General features: G+C 41.8%; 1 protein-coding gene across 4 annotated transcripts in view; it reads right to left on the reverse strand.

Annotated features, from left to right (window-relative positions):
• The window catches only part of neil3 (nei-like DNA glycosylase 3), a 35557-nt gene extending 17808 nt beyond the window's left edge, over positions 1-17749 (reverse strand). The window contains exons 1-5 of one of the 4 annotated variants that reach the window (XM_048527817.2): positions 17579-17749; positions 14316-14440; positions 11100-11234; positions 2887-3100; positions 2416-2490 (exon numbers count right to left, since the gene is read on the reverse strand). In XM_048527817.2, coding sequence (XP_048383774.1) covers positions 2416-2490; positions 2887-3100; positions 11100-11234; positions 14316-14440; positions 17579-17671 — 642 coding nt within the window. In that variant the 5' untranslated portion in view covers positions 17672-17749. The remainder of the gene's footprint in view (positions 1-2415; positions 2491-2886; positions 3101-11099; positions 11235-14315; positions 14441-17578) is intronic. The other 3 variants (XM_048527818.2, XM_048527819.1, XM_048527821.2) reach the window with 3 other exon arrangements.
• Between the last annotated feature and the right edge of the window lie 33 nt (positions 17750-17782).

The raw sequence follows: 17782 nt of genomic DNA on the forward strand, positions 1-17782 counted from the left end.
CGCTGCCAGAGGTAGTGGTGGAAGTAGACATGATAGCAGCATTCAAGGATCACTTGGACGAATACATGAATAGGAAGGGAATTAAGGGTCACGGATCCTGTAAGTGAAGACAGTTTTAATATGGATGGGTAAACTATGCCAGTACAGGCTTGGAGGGCCAAAGAGCCTATTCCTGTGCTGTATTGTTTTTTGTTCCTGCTCTAAAACAAATCACCTGGATATTCTTTCATTGCTGTTTATCAGACCTCACTTTGTGGAGACTGACTACCATATCTGTCCCCTCTACAAAAACGACTTTATACAAGTTGACTGATGACCTTTAAAAGACATAAAGGAAGCCAAAGAACAGAAGGCCAAATAGGGTCAATTAGGTAGGCCACATACAGATTTGTAAATGAGGATATGGATTTTGTCATCAATTTCCAACTGCTTTGGTAAAGATCAACCCTTCAACTATACGACATCTTAACTCTCCTCAGGATGTAGGCAAACCCAGCAGCCAAATTCTATAACACAGTACCAGAAACAATACTTTGTTGGATGAGGAATAAATATTGGTCACAACACTGACAGAAGTACCCTGAATAATGCTCAGGCATCTTGAGAGTTCATCTGAGTATCAGCAATTTGAATGGTTTAGATCTCATTCCGTAATATGCTGAAGTGTCAATCAGGATTCTATGCTCAAATTGCTAGAATGGATCATGAAGACATAACTGTCCATCTCAGAGCCAACAGCAATACCAAATGAACATGGGCTGCTATTGCACAAAGGTTGACAACTGCTGCTGTAATAAAGCAAGAAGGAGAAAGGCCATCTTTCATAATAGTGGAACATCTCAAATCCAACATACTACAGATGAAGTGCAGTCAGTGTTGTAAGTTAGGAGACACACCTGTCAAAATATGATAATAACCAGATAAACATTTTTAGTGCTTTTGGTTGAGGGATAAATATTGACAGGATCACTAGGAAGAACTTTCCTAATCTTCTTCAAAATACAACCTTGTTCTTTTTAACATTGTTCTGAGGCTACAGATAGAGCGTTGATTTATTGCCTCATTTCAAAAGTTCCAATAATTCATTGTTTAACACACTGGTAAGTCAAATTGCTGAAATTGGACTTAACTGAGAAAACATCTGGTTCTGAGATAAGAATGCTAATTCATAACTTGCACTCATAATAGGGGAGCAGTTCTTAAGGCATGTTGGGCAATGCATAGCAGGGACTTGTAGGTGTTGTAATTTGTAAAAGGATAAGAATTGCAAAAGTAGCAAGAAAAGCATTACAACAACAGCCTATATCTAGGTAACATGAACATGGACTAATCTTCATGTGACTCCAGAAATAAAATGTGGTCTTAACCATCCCCTGGGTAATTTGACATAATAAATGTTGGCCTAACTAGTGAAACCCAAATCCCATGAACATTTTTTTAAAAAAATCTTGAGTAACAGCATAATCCAGAGATACAACTTTAAGCGCATGATTATCATTAAAGTCAGGATGAAGAAGGGTATCAAAAGGAGAGCTGGGACAAGCCCAAGGTGGAACAAAAATCATTGCAGGCAGTATGTTGGTTTTACAATGGCAGTTAAAAATCAAGCTGTACTAGGGCAGTGAAAGAGAGAAATTATAAGTTATACTACTGATTGTATCCATAGAATATGCTGAACTTTCTGTTTCTTTATTTTCTTAAATTTACTCCTGAAATCCTGTATCTAGGTAACTTTATGCCTATGACGGCGCTGTAAGTGGCAACTTTGAAAAGTGTGCACTGCACTCATGCGAGAACACATGACAACAAACCTAATTCAAATTCTAATTATAGGTGGCACTTTCTGCTTCTGGAACACCAACTACTGTGGTGCCTTGCTATGTATCAACAAACAGGAGCATGTTCAAATGACAAGTAACAAATCACAATGAAATGTCCCACAGGGAATTTAGAGGTCTTAACTAAGACAAGTCGGAAAGAATCAGCTTCATAATTGACAAGTTCGAGAAAAATACAGGAAGTTATAAAGCATGGCTAATGATCCCTACTTATTGTTAGGTGTTCATGGAAACAATTTATGAGTTTGACAAGATATAAATTGGAAAGCTGTTTTAAAGTCACAATAGTTTTTGATTAAATCATTCCTACATTATACAGGATTCAATCATGCTGAATTTGGCCCAGTTTGGCAAAGAAATGTGGAAAATCATAGATGCGAACCATTGCACTATCACTTCTCGTCACGTACCATAGTCGACACCCAAGCTTTCAGCTTGAAAATTATTTTTCCAATAAACCAAAACAATAGTTCTCAAATGAAAGCAAAGCATTTTCCAACTTTAGCGAGAGGGAGTTACTAATATATCCGCTGCAAAAATTTAGTTTTATTTCAAATAAATAGATACACATTCTTACCTTATAGAACAGAATTGTGAAGTCACGTGTCACTTTTACAAGGTGGTGTATTTGTTCAGCTGATAAGCGCCAAATCTGTGAGAAAGGACATGCTTCTGAGATAAGTATCTTGAATCACCCTGCTTGGACACCTTGTGAATCATTTCCAGCACAGGTGAACTTGAACCCAGATCTTCAGGCCCAGACACTGGGATTTTACCACTGTGCTGCAAACACTAATGCATTTGAGATATTTTCTAATCAATCTGGTTGGTGAGATTATCACAACACCACAAGTACTCAATGCGTCTGAGATATTGGTTTACCTCAAATCACTGACAGTTGCTGTTTGATTTCAAACTGGAAACTTTTTTTTTTCTTTACTTTACAAGGCTTTAGAATGCCTTTTGATAATCTGGAAATGAACAGTACTCCAAATAAAGTTCCCATTAATAGCAAGCAAATATGGACTCAGCTAAGTAAGACTTTTACCTTCACAGCAGGATGTAAGCTGCTATCAAACATGGCTTCATTTTTAATAATATTTCCCACTCCAGGAAACACAGTCTGGTCCAACAGCACATCACAGATCATGCGGGCACCATGTTGCTTCAATTCATTCTCAGCTCGGGAATAACTGAATCTAGCTGAACAAACATCCAGTTCTTCTAACAATTTTACTTTCTGTTCACAATCAGATGTGCTCCTGATTGATGATTAAAAAAAACTGTTAAACTTAAGTCAACATAAAACATTGTTAGTTTTCTCTATTCATTGAAATCTAAAGTATTTTTTCCCTTTTCCAGTAGCAACCTCATCAGCTGAATGAATAGACATATTGAGGTAACTTAAGGAAATTGCATCAACTGACTCTCCATTTAAGTACAAATAATGCTGTAATTTGAAATAAATTTCCAAACACCTCTTGACAGTAAGGGATAAGATCATTCATAATAGGAGGTGAAATCACGCTTCATTGGATAGCATTCTGGAAGCCAAGTCCCACTATTCCCAGAACCATCACAAAACAAATGTTTTATCAAATGATGCACATTACCCAAATTTTCTCCATCTTTTAGGTCCAAATTAATAGAAAGCACTGACCAGGTTTCTAACTCTAACCTCTTTACAAAACTCTCCATACACACACATGCAGAAAGACACCAAACAAAAATGATATAATGGCTGAAGGTTAAAATTAATATGGCAGTTCAGTGGTCCCTGTCACAGGGTTTACTAACAGGATCATTTTGGTTTGCCAAGACTTGCTGCTTCTCAATCTCTCTTGGGCTTCAATTCCACTTCCCTGTCCACTCTTCTTGATTCCCTGAGACCCCAAAAATCTGCCCAGCAGACTTGAACATAATGAGCAATATTGCATCGATAACCTTTGGGGACGGCCAATTTCAAAGATTAACAACCTCTTAAGTTAAGAAATTCCTCTTTATCTCAGTCCTAAATAGTTGGCCCATTATGCAAAACTTGCTAGGAGAAGCAGCCTCTCTTTTTCTTCAATTTTCAAAGGACATTTTGTAAAATTTTTCATTTGAACCTCTTATAGTCTTTGAAACATGAGCAATTAGATATTAGGTGGGTGCACAGAAAATGACCATTTCAAAAGGTAAAAGGCATCTGGGTTGGGTTAAGTGTCCCGTGGATATTAAATCCTGCGCCTCTGTTTCAGTACTCCGATATTTAGTTGTCCACAACATTTCTAAGTGGTATGGACGATTTTACTACCAGTGTTTGATTTTTGTTAATTCATCATGGGACATGGACTTCAAATGACTGGACAAACATTTAGTATTCATCTCTAATTGTCCTTCAGAAGTCAATTGTGAGCTGTCTTCTTGAATGCTGCAGTTTATTTAGTGTAGGCAGACCCACAATGTTGTTAGGGAGGAAGTTCCAGGATTTTGAGAAGGAAAGACACATAAACCTGACAATGGACGTTCACGAATTAATTACTAGGACCAAAATACAGTCTGATGAGGAGAGGTTAACTAGAGCAATGAATACCTTCTGAAATCTAGAAGAATGAGAGGCAATTTCATTCAAACATCCAATAAACAGACCATATCATGGCACTGGAAGCAAAGGACACATTCTTAGAATAAGGAATAGCCCATTTAGGACAGTTATGAGGAAGAACTGCTTCACTCAGAGGAAGGTGAAACTTGACAATGGTCTGTCCCAAAGGACTATGAAAGCTCATTCATTGACATGTTCAAGACTGTTCTTGACATACTCTGACAATTTAAAAACATCAGGGGAATACAGTGATCGTACAGGAACGGTACTGAAGTAGATAACCAGCCAGGAAACTTCTTCCAAAAGGAATGCGTTATCATAATAAATCAATTATATTTATAAGGATACTTTCTCTGAAGATTAAGTCACGCAGATTTCCTGCTAAAATATATTCCCAATAGTCTGTGGAAGAAAGGCATCAGTTATGGCAATAGTTAGAAGTTGTGGATCACATCAGGCTCTTGATCATGATATCTTGTTTGACACTCCAGTGCAGTACGAACAAAGTGCAGCACACAGAGGGCTATCTTTGAGATGAAATGTTAAAATATCGAAGGGCATTATTTTAAAAAAAAGGGGAATTCTCCCAAATGTCCTAGCTAAGATCTCTCTAAGGCTAGTTAATAAGACCCATGGTGCTGGATATAATTATTAATATGGACTACAGCAATTCAAGAAAACAGTTTACCACCACTTCCTCACTCCTCAAAGGCAGCTAAGGATGGCACTAAATACTGGCCAGCCAGCAATGCTGACATCCGTCAAGAGAATTTTTTCCAAAAAAGCATAGATAGAGGGTTGGTGAACTAAGAGTAAATAGAGTTGCGATAAGAGGGCATTTTCAGGTTGGCTACCTTCAAATAATGGAGTGCCACAGTGCCAATGAGGCCACAATTACTTACAAAATATATTAACGGCTTGGATGAGGGAAATGAATACACAGTGGCCAAGATTGCAGATAATAGGTAAATAGGTGGGAATGCAAGTGTTGAGGATGACACAAAAGGTCTGCAGACGGACAAAGCCATGTTATCTGAATAATCAAAAACTTGGCAGATAGAATAAAATGTGGAAAAATGAGATGTTATGCACTTTGGCAAGAAAAATAGAAGAGCTGAATATAATTTAAATGAAGGAAGACTGCAGAAAGCTACACAATGCAGGGATTTGCGTGCCCTTTTGCATAAATCACTAAGATGCTAGCACCCAAGTCTAGCAGGTCATCGAGAGGGCAAATGGAATGTTGTCATTTATTTAAAAGGAAATGGAGTATAAAAATAGGGAGGTTTTGCTACAACTACACAAGGCATTAGTTAAACCATTCCTAGAATACTGTAAACAGCTTCTGACCCTTATCTAAGGAAAGGTGGATTGGTCTATAAAGTTACACCTATCCCAGATATGGAAGGTTCTTGTTTGAGAGGTTAAGTAGAATTGGCGTGTACACATTAGAGTTTAGAAGAATGAGGAACAACCTTAATGACGCAAACAAGACTCTTAAAAGCTTGACAGGGTAGATGAGGCATGGCAGAGATGGAAACAGAAAACATCAGTGACAGAGTCTAAGTGCAAATTCACAATGGGTAGCAAGGCTCTACACTTCATGTTATAAAAAGGCAAAGAAATTGTGAAGAGTGTGCAGAAATGATTAGCACAGATATGTCCAATGTCAGAGGGAGTATTCGGGAGATAGTGATAACCATTTCATGGGGGTAAGAGACAGCTTTGGAAAGGATAGAGAACAATTCAGCGTAACAATAATTTCTCTGGCATTTTAAGTGCTCACCCGGTTGCTTCTTAAATGTTGCCAGAGTACCTGCCTCCATCACCCCCTCAGGAAGCATGTTTCATATTTATACCATCCAAACCAGTTACTCCTTTTCTTAAACTCATTCCCTCTGGCTTGGACACAACTGCTATGGGGGAGAAGATTCTCACAATCTACTCTGTCTATGTCTCTCATATTGTTGTATATCTCAATCAGATTCCACACCTCCAACCTCCTCCAACACCTTCCCCCCCACGCCTCAGCCTCCACTGCTCCATGGAAAAAAAAAAACAGCCTACTCAGTTTCTCCTCATAACTGAGGCTTTTTATCCCAGGCAACATCCTGGTGAATCTCCTCTGCCCCCTTTCCAGTGCAAACATGCTCACCCAATAGTGTGGGTGACCATAGCTGCACACAATATTACACCTGTGGCCTAACAAATATTCTATAAAGATCTAACAAGACTTTCTTCCTCCTATATTCTATACTTTGGCTAATGAAGGCAAGCATCCCATATGCCTTCTTCACCACCCTGTTTCCCTGTGCTGACACCCTCAAAGATCAATGGATTCGTTCCTCAGTCCTCCCAGGACCTACCATTCATTGTGCACATGCTTCCCTGATTAAACCTCCCAAAATGCATCACCTCGCACTTATCAGGGTTAAATGCCATCTACCATAGCTCTGCCCAGTTTACCAGCTGATCAATATTGGACTGTACTCTGAGACCGTCCTCCTCACTATCAACAACAGCCCCAATTTTCATCATCCACAAACTTACTAATTATACCTTTTATATTCACCTCCAAGTTGCTAATATTCAAATCGAACAGCAAGGGTCCTAGCACTGAAACACTGTTGTACACCACTGGTCACAGGCTTTCAATTTCAAAAACAACTCCCCACCATCATCTTTTGCCTCCTACCTGTAAGCCAATTTTGGATCCAGTTTTCCAACTTGCTGTGGATTCTATGGACTCTTGTCCTTTAGACCAGCCTTCCTTGTGGAACCTTGTCAAATGCCTTCCTGAAGTCCATGTCAATGACCCTCATCGACATATTTAGACATCTTTTTGAAAACCTCAATTAAATCAGTCAGACAGAAAATCTCGCTAGCATATGGTGTTTTGGCTTTCATTAGCAGGGGGATTGAGTTTAAGAGTCGTGAGATCTTGTTGCAGCTCTATAAAACTTGGGTTAGACCGCACTTGGAATACTGCGTCCAGTTCTGGTCGCCCTATTGTAGGAGAGATGTGGATGCTTTGGAGAGGGTTCGGAGGAGGTTTGCCAGGATGCTGCCGGGACTGGAGGGCTTATCTTATGAAGAGAGGTTGACTGAGCTCGGATTTTTATCATTGGAGAAAAGGAGGAGGAGAGGGGACCTAATTGAGGTACACGGGATAGTGAGAGGCGTGGGTGGAGTTGATAGCCAGAGACTGTTTTCCAGGGCAGAAATGGCTAACACGAGGGGTCATAGTTTTAAGCTGGTTGGAGGAAAGTGGAGAGGGGATGTCAGAGGCGGGTTCTTTACACAGAGAGTTGTGAGAGCATGGAATACGTTGCCAGCAGCAGTTGTGGAAGCAAGATCATTGGGGGCATTTAAGAGACTGCTGGACATGAAATTTGAGGGTGCATACATGAGGATCAATGGTCGGCACAACATCGTGGGCTGAAGGGCCTGTTCTGTGCTGTACTGTTCTATGTTCTATGACGAGAGATAGTTTTCCCTTGTGGGCGAATCTAAAAGAAGAGGGCATAATCATAGAGTGAGGGATCATCCACTTAAGAAAGAAACAAGGAGGAATTTCTTCTCATAGAGAGTAGTGAATCTGTGGAATTCTTTACTGCAAAAGGCTGTCCAGCCTGTGTTGTTAAGTATATTCAAGACGGAGATTGATAGACTTCTAATAAGTAAAAGAATCAAAGGAAATGACAGGAAAGTGGAGTTGAGGACAGTCAGATCAGGCATAACTCAAATGAATGGCAGAGAATACTTGATGGGCTGAATGACCTACACTGGCTCCTATATCTTTTGATTTTACCTCTCAACCAACACCCAAATATCAGAGTTTCTGATCATTTATCATATTGCAGTTGTGGGACTTTGCTGCATGCCAGGCTTACAATGTAACAACAATTAATCTCAAATGTACTTAATTGGCTGTAAAATCTTTAGAATGTTCCGACATCATGAAAAGTATCAAATCATATACAAACATAAACTCTTTACCGAATACAAAGAACTTCTATATTTTTTATTTCTAAGATAACCACATCATTTTTTAAAAAGTGCTGTCATAAATGAAAGGATTGCAAAATCAGTAAAGCATCTTATCGCAAACATAATAATTCTATCTTCTCAGGATGGTTCATTTCTGCCTGCGTTTATCTTCATAGTAGTGAGTGCTATTAATTTTGTTTTCTTTCAAAAATACTTACATTATGCATTTGTTTCTCGCAAACAATTTAAATGAGCCAACACAATTTTCTTGGTTGCATTGCTTCAATGAGTTCATTTTATAGACATATTTAACATACTTTTACTTACTCTAAAAAGGGTAATGTCAAAGGCATAAATGTCTTTAAATGCAATTCTGTTGCTTTTTTCAAAATCTTAAGACATGTTAGACTTACTTTTTGCACTAGGTTCCCCCCTTTTTTTATGTATATATCTGCAACTGTGCAATTTTTCTCTCAATTTAAATTTTGCATGTTACCTTATAATTCCAATCTCAGCATATAATCCCGGTCATTTTCCTTTGCACAAACTGTTCTCCTTCTGCACTTTTGATCAGAATTCATTAAGCTCTATATTGCATTTCCTTCCCTATGCAAGAGCATGTCACTTTTTGTATTCTCATGGCATTGCATTTTTTACATCTTCTCTTCCTGCTGCATTATGTTACTAAACCTATTTATTCTGCTCAAGAAGGCTATTGAAAGCTGCAAAAATAGAATGGCAAGATGGTGGAATGAATTTTTTAAAAGACAGATTGGTGTCAAATGTGAGGTAGGAAATATTAGAAAAAATAAAATTAATTACAGTTGAAAAATTGGAAGAGGAGGAGCAAAAGGAATTTGGGCTCATGTTCACCAGTAATTAAAGGCAGCATCGCAACAGATAAGGTTGCAACAAATGCCAATGTTCGCTTGCTTTAAGGCAATAAAAAAGAATATAAAAGACAAAATATATTTGTGGATCAATATCAAGTCCTATTTAGAATACTGTTGAAGAATTTTTAAGAGTTGCTGATTAATTTTGTTCAGTACATTAATGATCTACACGTAAATGTGGAGGGGGGGGTTGATCAAAAAGTTTGTGGATGATAGAAAAATTGGTTGCATGGTAAATAGCGAGGAAGAAAACCTTAGATCATGGGATGATATAAATGGTCAGATAGGCAGTGCAGTGGCAAATGGAATGTAATCAAGGGAAGAGTGAGGTGATGCATTTTGGGAAGGCTAACAAAATAAGAAAGTACGCAATGAATGGTAAGAACCTATGTGGTTTACAGGATCACAGGGATCTTGGCGTACGTGTCCACAGATCCTTGAAGGCAACAGATCAGGTGATTAGGAAGGCATATAGCAAACTTACCTTTATTAGTCAAGGCACTGAATACAAGAGCTGTGAGGTTACGATGGAGCTGTATAAGTGTTAATTAAGCCACAGCCTGCAGTACTGGAAGCAATTCTGGTTGCCATATCATAGGAAGGTTGTGATTGCTCTAGAGATGGTATAGAAGAAATTCACAGGTATGTTACTTGGCCTGGAGTGTTCCAGATATGAAGTGAGGCGAGATAGGCTGGGGTCTTTTTCCTTAAAGCAGAGAAGGCTGAGGGGGACCTGATTGGAATATACAAAGTTATGTGGAGGATTGATAGGTCAGATAGGAAGAAAGCTTTCCTCTTCGTAGAGGGATCGATAATCAGGAGTCATAGATATCATGTAAGGGACAGGAGGTCTAGAGGACTTCAGAAAGATTTATTTCACCTAGAGGCTGGTAGGTATCTTGGCCTCACTGTCTGAAAGGCTGGTGGAGGCAGAAAACATCACAGTATTTAGATAAATACCTGAATTGACATAATATTAAATCTACGGACCAAGCGTGTCTTTCTGTACTATAAAACTTTTTTTTAACTCTATGAGTTAATGGTTCTTTATACTAGAATATTTAGAAAATAGAGAGGATCCAGCACAGATTCACTGTGGTACTGCCTGACATGAGAATACAAATGCAACAGAGGAAATTAACAGCTGACATGGTAAGTGCTTAAAACTATGAACAGTACACATGATGGCACAATAAAATTGCGAACATTTTTCAGAAGTAATAATTTGATAGCCTGTACTCCAACATGGACATAGGAAATAAATTTGTGGAATGAAAACATACAGCCACACACATTACACAAACTCATAAATAAAGACCATAAAGTATGCCACTAAGTCCTTCGATGCTGCTCTGCCATTCAGTAAGATCATGGTTGATCTGATTTTAACCCGAAATCTACATTCTTGCATATCCTCATAATCTTTCAGCACCCTGGTATAAAGCATTTACATACCACTGCCTTAAAAATATTTAAAAATATTCTGCATCCATCGCCTTTTGACAAAGAGAATTCCAAAGACACCCAACACTCAGAGAAACGTTTCCTCATCTCTGTTTTAAATGGTGCCCCTGTATTTTTGATCTACGACCCCTCATTCTAGATTCTCCCATAAGAGGAAACATGCTTTCACCTCCATCCATTAAATACTGAAGTTCAGACATGTTGATAAGAACCTTGTGATTTACTTTCAGCTAAGAATAAAACATCATTAAAAAAAAAAAATCGATGAATAAAATTAGAAAGAAAATCTGAAATATAAACCAGAAAATTAAGTTCATACACATTTACCTGACATCCACTGTGGAGTCAAAGAAGGAAATCAAATCATTAGTTAGCTGGATTTCAAAAACTGCTGCAGTGCCATCCTTGTGCCTTCTCTCAGATGGATTGATGCACACTGAACCATGCATACCAAAATGTATCCTGTAATGGCATATGAATGAGATTCTTACTTATTTCAAACCAAAGGTGTGCCAGATGTATCCTTGAATGCCCCTATAGACAATCTCTCAAAAATATAAGATAACATCAAATCAAATACCTCTGCTTCTCCTTAAGCTACAATCATCTACTCCTGCCTGCATTAATGCGAAATTACATAGGAATAAATAAAAAGTAGAAGGTTCTCTCATTTGAAACAAACATAGAATAGATGAAGAACTTGGAGTAGTTGTTAGTCTGCAAGTCTGCAGAGCTGGTGAACCGAGACAAAAATGGAAGTTGCAGGCATAAGTCACAATCTATGGGAAGCAAGCAGAATTAACATTTCAAATCTGGCGAACTGATGGCAGATAGGTGAAAAGTAGTATTTAAGCTGAAGTCGAGGCTTGATGGATGGGAGGTCTGTGGGGCAGAGAGCTATGTGGATTGTTTGAGAGAAAGACAGCGAAAGATATGAAAGATGTGGGGTTGGGATGATGTGGGGGTGAGGTGGTGGCTGAGGACAGGTTTGGGGGGCATGGAGGGGGATTGTTTCTTGATGCCAGATCAGAATAGAGAGAGGCTAAACAAGTGATAATAAGAGCTAAAATTAGAACAGAATGGTTTGGCTGCTTTGAAAGCCACCCACATCATGACGGGGCCAGAGTATGGGCGTGGGCAACCACCCGAGCACCCACAAAAGGAGCCTGCATCAGGACATTATTCGAATGAGCCACAACACACTGCAGCAACCCAGAATTGTGCAAAGCAGAACAGCAGCACTTATACAGAGTTTTTAATAGGAATGGATCTCCAAAAAGCACTACCTGCCATTACTTCCATAACAGGCCACAACAAGGAGAGACAACACAGCCAGACACACTTGTCACCGTATTGCATGTCAGAGACATTTCAGAGATTACCACAACACTACTCAGACCCCGGGTTATCAGGGTAGCTCACAAACCAACAACCACTCTGCAACAGCTACTGACGAACATAAAGGATTCCATGCCTACAACCAATAAAATTAACATAACATACAAAATATCATGCAAGGACTATGGAAAACATTATATAGGCCAAACTGGAAGAAAACTGACAGTAAGGATACATGAACACCAACTCACCACAAAGGGACATAACCAATTCTCACTGGTATCAGTACACATGGAGAAGGAATCAGATTTGACTGGGACAAGACAGCCATAATAGCACAACTCAGAGACATGCCAGGGAATTCCTAGAGGCCTGGTATTCCAACCAGAACTCCATCAACAAACACACTAAACTGGACTTAGTATATAAACCACTGAGAAACGTAACTGGAAGTGATGTCAATCACCCCAGCAAACCGAGGCATATAAATAACAAGTGGTTAAGAACACCAACACTTCACCGGAGATGCACTGAGATGTTACCTAGCAGGTGATGAAACATCTGTAATCAAACACACCGGCTCAGTGAGCAAGTCTACCAGTTCATAGAACTTTAGAATCAGGCTCTAAAGTGATTGAACCTGATGTTGAGTCCTAGAATCTACAGGGAAACAAGATGCTATTTTTCAAGCTTGTACCGAGGCTGACTGGAACACTGCAGCAGTGCTGTGACAGGAATGTCAGTGTGGGAACACTGTGATGTATTGAAGCAGCAGGAAACTGAAAGCATAGGGTCATTTTATGGACAGAACATAGATGCTCTGCAAAGCGATCACCCAGTCTGCATTTGTCTCCCTAATAATACAGAAGGCCACATTGTGAACAGCAGATACAATCGACTAGATTGAATGATGTGCAGGTAAATCGCTGCTTCAACTGGAAAGTATGTCTGGGGCCTTGGGTAGTGAGGATGGAGGAGGTAAATGGGTAGGTAATACATTAAGGCTGTTAAGGTGTCTTAAGGCTGTAATTTAGGGGAGGCAATGGCCTACTGATATGAACACTAGACTGATAATCTAGAGACCCAGGTAACGTTCTGGGGATCAGACATAGAATTCCATTGCCAATTGTCAGAAAAAAACCATCTGGTTCACTAATATCCTTTAGGGAAGGAAACTGCCATCCTTATCTGATCTGGCCTATGTGTGACTCAAGACCCACAACAATGTCATTAACTCTTAACTGCCCTCTGGGCAATTACAGAAGTATGATAAATTCTGCCTAGCCAGCAGTTCCCTTATCCTGTGAAGAAATAAAGAGAGAAAAACAGTAGATTATCAAGGTAGATAAACAGGAGACTGGAAGCAAGCCAGGCAGCATCTAGAGGAAAGGAGTAGTCAACATTTTGGGTATTGTCTACTTCAGGATTCGAAAGCTCTTTGGAACAAGACAGCTGAAACTTATGTAAATAATGGAATTTGCTTGGTTTAAGTGTAGTTAAGTATTTTCTTCACAAATCGTCCATCGACAAGTTATATTCCCAGTACAAGCCAAAGTACTGACAGGCAAACACATTCTGGATCTCATTTATCCACAGCAGTTTTACTGCATGATTTTTGGACAAGGCACTGAAGCCAAGCAATGCCTGCAAAAAATGGTTTTCCCAATATTTTTTCAAAGATACAAAAACTGTTCCGACTGGCTCAATGCATTATACATAAAACAGTGCCATAAAATACTTTTGCATTAAATAAACTCCATAAAGCTATCATAAATAGATATTATTAACTATTTGATCCCTATGGCCAACGGCTTTGTAATTAAACCATGCAATTCCATACATTGCAGCAATATTTGTATAAATTTTAAAAATCTCCTGCTCACTAGATAACCCTCAGCATTGTTCATTGATTTTATGAGTGGTATATAACAATTGTATTTCTCATTTTTAAATTCCTAAGTGCATATTTGCAACTACTCCAAGATGGGTGGTGATTAGGAGCGACAACACAGGGCACAGTCCTCAGTCAACACTTGTACTTTTCAGAGGATTCAGTGGAGACATTATCATTGAAGTCAGCCATGGAAAAGTTTAAACCTGAATCTTGCACTTCAGTGTCCAATGTTGTTACAGGATTATCACAATAAACAGAGTCTTTCAACAAAGGTCCACTTTATTCAGTTTTAAAAGAAAGAGACAGGCTACCTGAGCGTGGTTGAGCCAAAAAAAATGAACAGTTCCTTGCCCAATGTTTTCACACCAGTGTAAACCTTTCCTTTGAGCAGGAGGATTCCATCCCGACAAGAAATTGGTCCATTTAATTCAGTGGTCTGGAGAAAGCATAAAAGTACATTTCCAACTGTTTTTTTGGTTCCAATAAGAGATCATTGACCTGAAACATTAACCTTTAGTTTCTCTATCATTTGCAGTTTTGAAGCAGAACATAACTGGGACTTTTAAATTTTTTATGTACTTAAAGAGTTTGAATAATTCACTCATTTCAATTAAGCAACTTAACTTTAACTTATTTTAAAGTCATATATTTTATACATTTTTAAATGATATTTCAACCATAATTCTGAAAAGTAAAGGAATTAAGGGTTATGGTGCATGGGTGGACAAGTGGAGCTGAGTCTCAAAAAGATCAGCCGTGATCTTATTAAATGGCAGGACAGGCTCGAGGGGCCAGATGGCCTACTCCTGCTCCTAGTTCTTATGTTCTTAATTGAAACTCAGAAGCATAAGTTAAGAGTACAGGAGTTACTGGAGAACATTCACCCTTCAAGTCTGATCATGGTTTACGTGTACCTTAACTCAATTTACTCACCTTGATTAATTACCTCTGAATCCCTTTGCTAAACATAAATATACCAATCTCAGTTTAGAATAGAACATAGTCTCAGAATATTGGGGTGCCAATTAAGACTGAAGTCAGGCAATATTTCTTCTCGCAGAGGGTTGGAAGTTTTTTGAATTTCTTGCAACAGAGCGCTGTGGAGGCAGAGTGCTTGTGTGTATTTAAGGCTAAGATAGATAGATTCTCGATCAGTTGGGGAATCAAGGTTTACAGGGACAACATAGGAAAGTGGATATGAGGAACGTTAGATCAGTCAGGATCCCATCGAATGGCAGAGCAGACTTGAGGGACCAAATGGCCTACTCCTGTTTCTATTTCTTACGATCTTGGTGCATTTCATTTTACCTATCCTCCAAAGGCTTTGGGGAAAGTCACAGGTTTCTACTGACGTTCGTTATTCATTTCGTTGGCTGCCATGAATGCACAATAATTGTTTTTATAAAGAACAAGTCTGAAATGTGATGGAATATGCCCTACGTACCTGGACAAGTGCAGCTTCAAGAAATTACAAAACAAGGACAGTCACTGTCTGCACCAACCCATTAGTCAGTGACTGACAACAGTCTACTGTATGGACAGCAACTGCCAACATAGGCACCATCCCCGTATTGACAGTCCATACCGTCGCTATATTGTGGGCAGACAATGGCCTAGTGGTATTATCGTTGGACTGTTAATCCAGAGATTCAGATAATGTTCTGAGAAGCCGGGTTTGAATCCCGCCACAACAGATGTTGGAAATTGGATTCCATAAAAATCTGGAATTAGGAGTCGAACAATGACCATGAAGCCATTATTGATTGTCAGAAAAACACATCTGGCTCACTAAAGTCCTTTAGGGAAGGAAATCTGTACTCCTAACATGGACTCGTCGATATCTGACTACAGGCATACAGCAATATGGTAGACTTTCCACTGCTTTATGGGCAACTGGATAGTGGTGAGAAAAGCTGTGCTGGCCAGAAACACCCTCAAACCACGAATGAATAATAAAGTCACAGTCTACACCACTGTCAGCCCCACCGTATCCGCGCCGGCCCACGGCACCGCCGGCCCCGTATCCGTGCCGGCCCCGTATCCGTGCCGGCCCCGTATCCGTGCCGGCCCCCGGCACCGCCGGCCCCGTATCCGTGCCGGCCCCCGGCACCGGCACCGTCGGCCCTGTCCTTACCGCCACCTGGATTTACAGTCCCATATCCGTGCCGGCCCCCGGCACCGTCGGCCCCATATCCGCGCCGGCCCCCAGCACCGTCGGCCCCATATCCGTGCCGGCCCCCAGCACCGTCGGCCCTGTCCTTACCGCCACCTGGATTTACAGTCCCGTATCCGCGCCGGCCCCCGGCACCGCCGGCCCCCAGCACCGTCGGCCCCGTATCCGTGCCGGCCCCGTCAGCCCTGTCCTTACCGCCACCTGGATTTACAGTCTCATATCCGCGCCGGCCCCCGGCACCGTCGGCCCCATATCCGCGCCGGCCCCATATCCGCGCCGGCCCCCGGCACCGTCGGCCCCATATCCGCGCCGGCCCCGGCACCGACGGCCCCATATCCGCGCCGGCCCCGGCACCGTCGGCCCTGTCCTTACCGCCACCTGGATTTACAGTCCCGTATCCGTGCCGGCCCCGTATCCGTGCCGGCCCCCGGCACCGCCGGCCCCGTATCCGTGCCGGCCCTGTCCTTACCGCCACCTGGATTTACAGCCCCATATCCGCGCCGGCCCCCGGCACCGTCGGCCCCATATCCGCGCCGGCCCCCGGCACCGTCGGTCCCTCTCCGTACCGCCCCGGCACCGACAGTCCCTCTCCGTACCGCCCCGTACACCGGTCGGTCCCTATCCGTACCGCCCTACACTGACAGTTCCTATCCTTACCGGCCCGTATACTGACGGTCCCTATCCGTACCGCCCTACACTGACGGTCCCTATCCTTACCGGCCCGTATACTGACGGTCCCTATCCGTACCGCCCCGTATACTGACGGTCCCTATCTGTACCGCCCTACACTGACGGTTCCTATCCTTACCGGCCCGTATACTGACGGTCCCTATCCGTACCGTCCTACACTGACGGTTCCTATCCTTACTGGCCCGTATACTGACGGTCCCTATCCGTACCGCCCTACACTGACGGTTCCTACCCTTACCGGCCCGTATACTGACGGTCCCTATCCGTATCGCCCTACACTGACGGTCCCTATCCTTACCGGCCCGTATACTGACGGTCCCTATCCGTACCGCCCTACACTGACGGTTCCTATCCTTACTGGCCCGTATACTGACGGTCCCTCTCCGTAGCGCCCTACACTGACGGTTCCTATCCTTACTGGCCCGTATACTGACGGTCCCTATCCGTACCGCCCTACACTGACGGTTCCTACCCTTACCGGCCCGTATACTGACGGTCCCTATCCGTACCGCCCTACACTGACGGTTCCTACCCTTACCGGCCCGTATACTGACGGTCCCTATCCGTATCGCCCTACACTGACGGTCCCCATCCGTACCGCCCCGTACACCGACGGTCCCTGTCCGTACCGCCCTGGCACTGGCGGTCCCTGTCCGTACCGCCCTGGCACTAATCGAATCTATATTGATACCCACCACCCCTTCAACTCACCACATTCCCCGTTAGCTCCACAACTCGCTGCCCTTTCTTCACTCGGCTCCTGATCTTCTCTCCATTTAGTGTACATCCAGGCCCTTCCACCATGACCAACGGAATCAGGGAACGAAGAAAACCGGGATCCCGCCAAAGCAGTCAAACCGGGAGAGTCGTCACAGAGCATGCGCTTCACCGAAATGTCTGGCACCAGTGTTGGAA

This window comes from Stegostoma tigrinum, chromosome 3, assembly GCF_030684315.1.
Source record: "Stegostoma tigrinum isolate sSteTig4 chromosome 3, sSteTig4.hap1, whole genome shotgun sequence".
Taxonomy (NCBI): domain Eukaryota; kingdom Metazoa; phylum Chordata; class Chondrichthyes; order Orectolobiformes; family Stegostomatidae; genus Stegostoma; species Stegostoma tigrinum.